The 7,554-nt window shown below is 45.3% G+C and overlaps 1 protein-coding gene across 2 annotated transcripts; it reads right to left on the reverse strand.

Annotated features, from left to right (window-relative positions):
• Positions 1 to 2,119: 2,119 nt before the first annotated feature.
• TCF21 (transcription factor 21) lies at positions 2,120 to 5,134 on the reverse strand. 2 transcript variants are annotated; one of them, XM_036903747.2, is made up of 3 exons: positions 4,959 to 5,134; positions 4,382 to 4,811; positions 2,120 to 2,677 (listed from the first exon to the last, which is right to left on the reverse strand). In XM_036903747.2, exons 2-3 carry the CDS (start codon positions 4,781 to 4,783, stop codon positions 2,588 to 2,590), a joined length of 492 nt encoding a protein of 163 aa, XP_036759642.1. In that variant the 5' UTR covers positions 4,784 to 4,811; positions 4,959 to 5,134; the 3' UTR covers positions 2,120 to 2,587. The 2 variants fall into 2 exon arrangements, with proteins under 2 accessions (XP_036759642.1, XP_036759641.1); XM_036903746.2 differs by having other exon boundaries at positions 4,382 to 5,134.
• Positions 5,135 to 7,554: the final 2,420 nt, after the last annotated feature.

Raw genomic sequence — 7,554 nt, forward strand, 5'->3', positions numbered from 1 at the left:
TGGCCATTCTGTTTGGTGGTACCAGGACCTATCCTGTCCCTGAAATTTTCAGGATTCTAGATTCTAGATTCTAGTAAATAGTCATGGTGGTAGAACTAGTCTGGACAAATTTGGAGAACACTGGGGAGGAGTAAAGGTGTGTGTGAGAGAAAGAAATTGTAACTTTCAGTATTGCATCAGAGGTGTTTTGGTTCTTGCAATAAAAAGACGGTGGTTCGAAGGTTATAAACATACACTCTTTGAACTTCCTGCCTGAAACACTTGCAGGTTGGGTCTAGCATGGAGAGCTCACCACTGGCCAGTTAGTATAAGTAACTGATATTTGTATGGATCATTTCCTTTACAAAGCAACTATGCAAATACAATCTCATTTAAGCCCCACTAAGGCTTTGCAAGAAGAAAGAGGAAATGTATAAGTATGATTATTGTCATTATTATCAAGTTTATCCCCATTTTTGGAGATGGGAAAACTGAGGACACAGGACTTTTCAGGAAAAATTTGGACCTGATCAAAATGGAGATTGAACCCACGGGTCCTATATCCACTGCCTCATGCCTCCCGTTGAAAGCAAAGGCTTCAATTTATAGGCAGGATACACAGGAGGAGGTTTATTTTTTTTCCTTTAAGAAAAAAAATTTTTTAAAATCTGTTTGCAGTTAAGACCCTTCACAGAAGGAGCAAGTAGAAGTTTCTTTCCCATGGGCCGCCTGAGTCCAGTGTTAAGAATTTTGACTGTTTTGTAAAAACGTGAGAGCTTGGAAGATTTTTGCTGAACGTGAAACGCAAACACTGGGACTCATCTTCAACTTGTACCCTGGGTCATGAGGCTAGGGGAGTGTCTCTCTGCTGAAAGTAACGGAACATGCAAATTTGAGGAAGGTGTAGGCGGCTGGAGCTTGAAAATGCGTTCTAGAAGGTCAGGTGGTGGGTGAGGGATTGATAAGAAAGCGAACAGCCTGAGAAGTCCTTCACGTGCAAATGACAGGTACCTGGACAAGGAGCGAAGGAAGTTTCCCAGCCCTTGAGAATTGCACTTGGTAGTGTGGGAACTACTGCCCGCAGGGAACAGCTCCCTGGAGCAACGATCGCCGCGGCTGGGCCTGCGTTGCTGCACCTACGCCGAGGGCCAGGCGAGGGCTCCACCCACTAAGTGGCTTTTGGGGTGGATTGGAGGTAAGTGAAGGGCGAGCTAGGGAGCTCTAACTCCAGGTACCAAACTGAGCCGAGAAAAAAAAATAAGAAAATCGAAAAGAAAAAGCAAATGAAGCGGAAGTTTCAAGGCCCTCTGCGAGGAATAACAGTATAAATAACCGAAGACGTCTTGTAAACACTGCGGTCATAACCCCGAACATTAAACAGCCCCGGTGGCATCTGGCGCATCGGCCGCCGAGGGCTGCGCTGGGGCAGCGAGGGAACTGGGTCCCAGGCTCCTCGGCCTCCCTTCTCTGTTTATCTCAACTTAATCTTCCCCAACGAGCTGTTCCGTAGCCTGGAAGATGTTTAAATAAAACCCAGTTCGCCGGAAGTCGTGGCGGGGAACTGAACGCACTGGCTAAGCATAACTGATAGCAGGCATGTTGGGCTGTGAGAAGAAATCTACAAATTATTAATAGGAAATACAAAATGTGTGTTGCAGCACTTTGAAAATGTAAAACACATCTTAAGTGTTACGGAATTTACATTTTTCATAATTCTCATTATTTCTTCTGGTTTGCAACTTTGGGTTGTTTGGGTTCATGTCCACGCCTGGACAGTTAGAAAATATGGAATTTACCTTCCTGCTCGTGTCATCAATTATACTGCGGAATACATGAAAATCGGATTTTCCTTTTTTGTGCGTCTTTCTCTTGAATTGTGTAACTGTTAATAACTTTAATCCTTTTCTTATTTACATTTCAATTACTTCTAATGTTGTCAAAAGTACCCTGCAAACCTGAGACAGCAGTTTCTTTTTGAGGTTTCAGTGCAAAATATGATTGGCACCTTCAGAGCGCAAATCGTATTTATTTAAGCCTTTTCTATCTCTAGAAATTCGGATTGAGGGTCAAAAGAACCACTTTTGCTATCAAGCTTCTCCATTCCAAATAAAAAATTTAAAATATCACACCAATGTCAGGTCTTTTAGCAATATAAAGAAAGATTTATTTTTTGAAAGTAGCAAAACTTGTTTGAAAAAAATAGATATCTTTAAGTGAATTACTTTATAAATGTGACTGTCAAAGTCAGCTATTCTATGATCTACATTTTACAACATATTGTACAAAAGATACACATTGATAGGCTCTAATATTATCTATTTATATATTTATAATTACATATTGCACTTGGACCAGCAAGGCTCGCAGAGTCATTCATGGTAGAAGTTAATCAAGTTAAATAGATGGGAATCTTTGTTAAGTACAGTTGATTTCCTCTGGTTTGGAAACGAATCTCCTCGTCGCTGTAAAGTGTTCTCGAAGGGTGGGACAGGGAGAGGAGCGTTGCGAGGGGAAGCAGAGACAGAGAGCAGGGAGGACAGGGGTCGCCTTCCCGGGGCCGTTCCCCCCGGGAACGCGCTTTTCCTTTCCCAGACTCACACCTCCAAGGTCAGGACGCCGTGGTTCCACATAAGCGGCTTGCGGTCACCACTTCTTTCAGGTCACTCTCGGGTTTCCCGGCCACCATAAAGGGCCACGTCTGCAGGAGAGAAGAGGGTGGAGGAGGTAAGTGGCAGTGGAGGCGGGGTGGGGTAGGCTCGCAGCAGCACGCTGGGGGCTGGCAGCCTGCTGGAGAGACGTTATCTCTGCAGTTTACTAGGTGTCCTGGTGCGCCCCATGGCTGGATAAAGCAAAAAGCAGCATGGACGCCAAATCACGGCTCCGGGTGGTAAAGGGGTTCACACTAGGCTTGAACAGAAATCTTAGAGAGGAGACCCTTGGTAAACTCTTGCCTTGGAACAGCCCAGAGGCAGATGCCAGGGTGAGTTTAAGCCGAGAGGCCAAGAAGGACCTCGCGCCCACTGAGCACCGTGTCCGAGAACAGCCACTGTGGCCCGGCTACTGAGATTCTGGTCGGCCTTCCTGGCTGTCTTCCGTTCACCCCCATGTATTTCCCTAGTGTCAACTTTCGTTTCCTTCATCACAAACGCGGGGTTTGGCCACAGTTTCTAAATTAATTGCTAGCTCTTAAGGAAAAAAAAAATAATGTGAAGAAAAAATTATACACGCATATTTCATTTAAGATCGTCCTCTTATTGGGCTGAGCAAGCATAGCTCTCTCTTCCTTTTTCCATGATGTTTTATAACAAAGCACACTTAACTTTTTTATTCCAAAATGAAAGCAGCAGCGATTGTAAATGAAGGCAGTACTTTCATTTTAGTTCCACATTTTAAAAAGCTATTTATTCATCTAATTCGAAATATAAACTTCTAACTGGAAGGGAAAATATTTTTCACTTCAAAATGTGGTTTTGCCTTTCTCGCAATTCCTGAGGCCAATTCAGTGAGAAGACAATTTAAACCTTCAAACCTCTCACTAGTGCTAGTGATAAGACGACTTTTAAAGGGAAACCTCTCCTTATCATATATAAACAGAGGTGCTAGTAAGTTGTTTTTCTTTAGAGCCTAGAAGCTTTAAAATTAAGCCAAATAAAAAGAAATTAAAATATATTTCTTAAAGAATAAAATGCATTTGTGAAAAAATATTAACCTCAATGAGCATTACTTTATTTAAAAAATAAACAGGCTGAAAGGGCATTGCTTTAAAGATAAAAAACATTCTTAAACCTTGGATGAGAGTGACCTATTTTATATTTATTACACTAATCCTAGTGAAAATGCACTGATTATGTTGAGATTTGCTGTAAATTCTGGATTTAAAAATGTTAATCCACCTACTGGAGAAGTGTAGCATGTTTAAGTAATTGGGAATTTTTATGACAATTATGGGGGGCATGAATGTGTCCAACGCTAACGGTCCTAAATATATTTGGAACAGAAACAGAGTTGAGTGCTTTTATTTCCAAGAAATTGAGGGAAAAATCAAGTTCTACTTTTCAGCTAAAAGAAGAATAAAGGGATTCATAAAATGCCTTTTCGGGGCGCAACAGCTTGTCAATTTCCCTATCCCTCACCAGCCCGGATGGTGCTGGCGCAGATGCCAGCTCCAGACACTTGCAAAGTCCTAACTGGGCTGCCACGTCAAACACTCGCATAAATCACCCCGCTTCGGCGGCTTGAAGAGAGGGCAGAGAGCGAGGGCCGTGTGGGGATCTCCTGCAAAGGTCCCAGGAGGCGCTGGGCTGGTGGTGGCCGAGGCGCGCGCACACGCACACCGCAGGCAGGGCTGTGGTCGCGCTGGGCGAGGGCGCACGGAGCACCGCTGCAGCGCGCGAGCACTTACCAGGTTGACCGGGTGAATGTAACCGTTCTCGTACTTGTCGTTCGCCAGGATCTGCCTCAAGTGGGCGATGTAGCTGGACGCCAACCTGAGCGTGTCCAGCTTGGAGAGCTTGGTGTCCGGGGGCACCCAGGGCAGGGTGGTCTTGAGCCTGGAGAAGGCCTTGCTCAGCACCCGCATCCGGGCCCGCTCGCGCGCGTTGGCCGCGTTGCGCTGGACCTGCTTCCCCTCCTGGCTGACCCCGCTCAAGGGGCTCTTCTTAGTAGGCGCCTTCCTCCTCTTGCCCAGGCCGCCACGGCCCTTCTGGGGAGACCCGGTCTCACAGTTGGAGCCTTCTTCGGTGCTCTCGTTGGAAGTCACAAACTCCTTGTTCGAGTCCATTTTCAGGCCGTCGCAGTCCAGCATCTCCACCTCTTGAAGATCCTCCACATCGCTGAGAGAGCCGGTGGACATGTTTGGGGGAGAGGATGAGAGAGACAGAGGGAAGGGAGGGAGGAGAAAGAGGAGAGAGTAGAGAGGGAGGGAGAGAGCGAACCCCCGAAACCAATGGGCCCCCAAGCGTGGAGTGTGGAGCAGCCACCCGGTGCTGGGGATTGGAGCTAGGGGTCTGGTGGAGTCTCACACTCCTTTCCCCTTCGCAGAGTTGCGAGATGGAACCGCGAGGGCTTCTGCGGGAAGGAAGACGGCGCTCTGTTTCCCCACCCCGGAGTCGTGGCCTTAGAGGAGTGTGAGAGAGCGCTGAGGAATTTGGTGGACACTAGGAATTTATCTGGGGAATAGAGAGGCGGATCCTTGCAGCCCAGGGGAGGGGCCTGCTAGGCCCCAGCAACCTCTTAGACCCCTTTCATAATCGGAGGGAAACTCTCACGCACAGACCCTGATTTCCAACTTGTAATGTGAATCAATTCAACTGCAACACGCAAATACCAGACACCTTCCACTTGGGCCTGGCCAAAGAGGAGCAGGCTCCACCCACAGGGCCCAACTCCTAAGGCCAGCTTTCCCCCTTAAGAGGTCATAGCTGGCTATTCCTGAGAACTTTAGGAAAATGACCAGATCCTTTTGCTCTTTCTGGGCCTTCCACCCACAAATTTCACAAGCATCCCTCATTCCGCTGCCCCGCAAGAGTACACCAGTTAAGAAGACCCAGGCAGGGATCAGTTGTCCTCTGCCAACAGCCCCATAACACTGTGGATATCTCCCCACCTTAAGTGGGGGAAATTAAGAAAACAGGTGCTCTGTAGAATCTTTAGGGTGACAGCAGAGAAAAGTACCAAAAAAATCCATCTACACCTGGTCACTTTAAAGACATCAAAGAACTGCCTGTGTATGCACAAACATACTTGGCCATTGCACACCTACACACTGACAATTTAGTGGAAGTGGGGAGGAGGGATGAGATAGAGTAATAGGAGCATGCGGAGAGTACTTTGCCAGTTGATAATCTTCTCTTAATGCAATTAAAACTTACCCCTAAATTTCTTTCTAGAAATGCATTCAGCCTTGTCTTAAGAATCTTAGTTGCTCTCAGACACGGGACTTTGCCAGGGGATTCTTGTCACCTCCCTCCCCGGGCTGCCTTTGCTTTCTCCTTACTTTTGCTACCGGGGTTCCACATATGAAGCTGACATCACAAAACACTAGGCAGTAGTATTCCTTTGGGACAGCTTCTTTTCTATCCCTAACCCCAGCCTGGACCATCTCTCCTGGAGAATAAGGAAACCGGGAGAGTAAGGAGTAAAGCAGATGAAACCAAGAGACTGAATGAAATTGGTGAAATGAAATCAGAGAGAATAAAAGCGTGAATCTCTCTTCCTCCTTCTCCAGGTTTCTTGCAATTAGGCATTGCAGATGAGGGGCTCGAGCAAAGTGTAGGAGTGGCTTCTAAGCTTTTGGCCCAGAGTCTGCACCTCTCTCCTACGTTAAGATATCATATCTCTAATCCGGGGCTCAGCTGGGAATTCACTAACCTCCAACGTTTTGTTTTGTTAGCAGGGTCTTGTTTGTTTTCCCCCTATGCTGTAAACTAAACAGATTGTCAGCAAATCAGTCTTTATTAATGAATCAGTGAGACACCCCCCCCACTACCATAATATCTTTGCCCAGGATCCAAAATTTGTTAATCACCAGTGTAGAGATTTATGAGCTCTCTTATTTTCTGTTGTTTGTGCAGGTGGAGATTTAAATGACCATATCCACCACCAAGATTTATTGTGAGAGAGTGACTGATGTTATAAACCAGGAAAAGGACTCTTCCCACAGCAGGGATGACAGAAATATCAAGTTGAAGTTGCCTTTGTCTGCAGGCACAAATGACCCGGTATTACAACACAGAAAGTATAATAATTTAATCTGGGATCTGAGACAGCATTAAGAGAACACCCAGCAGGCCTGTTAAACATTTCCCCACTGATTTCCACACTAATTTTCTTTGGTTTGCCCTCCCTTGTCTCAGTCTTGGTAAGACATGAAAGTTAAAGTTATTTTTAGATTCAAAGAGTTATGTGAAAATGGGGATTGGCCAATACTTTGTGAAAAGTGTGTGTGCGTGTGTACATGTGTGTTTGTATAGCTACTGAGATATCCACAGATTATTTATTTGGGCTCTGGCACAGGATAATAATTTGAATCAGAACTATGGCCTTATCACATACCAGGGTATTAAGCTGTAAAGATTTTGCTTCTTGGGACACTCTTTTATTGGGGGAGGGAGAAGATCTGTTTTTCTGCCACACCTTAGCTGGTAGGCTGCTCAGGCTTTTGGGGGGATAGTATCAATCATAGTAATATGTACCACTGAATAGGCTTCTGCTATTTTTGTCAAAGTTAAGGATAGCAATTTCTGGAAGGGAACAAAACTAACTTACTGCCACAAACTGGCTTTTGTGCCTGGCAATTATTATTATTATTCTGTAGATGGTAAAGAATCAAGTCTACTTATCCTGCAGTGATGTATTTAGGCTGGGAAGGGCTAGTGAAGTTCAATAATGAACTTTGGGGTGATTGTAAAAACTCTCTAATGATGGCTGCCAGTTTGGGAGCAAGATGAGAAGGCTGTTATTTAAGTATCTTGATGTGAAGTCTTGATGAAAGTAGATTAGTACGAACAATATTTTTTTTCTCTTGACATTTTGTGCCTATCCCTGCTAATAAACACTTAGGAACAAATGGGTGGG

Source organism: Manis pentadactyla, chromosome 12, assembly GCF_030020395.1.
Source record: "Manis pentadactyla isolate mManPen7 chromosome 12, mManPen7.hap1, whole genome shotgun sequence".
NCBI classification, from domain to species: domain Eukaryota; kingdom Metazoa; phylum Chordata; class Mammalia; order Pholidota; family Manidae; genus Manis; species Manis pentadactyla.

Coding starts and splice junctions, on each gene's coding strand:
- TCF21 (XM_036903746.2), bottom strand. CDS start 4,831: ATGTCCACCGGCTCTCTCAGCGATGTGGAGGATCTTCAAGAGGTGGAG. Junction 2,678..4,381: donor ACATTCACCCGGTCAACCTG/GTAAGTGCTCGC, acceptor TCTCTCCTGCAG/ACGTGGCCCTTTATGGTGGC.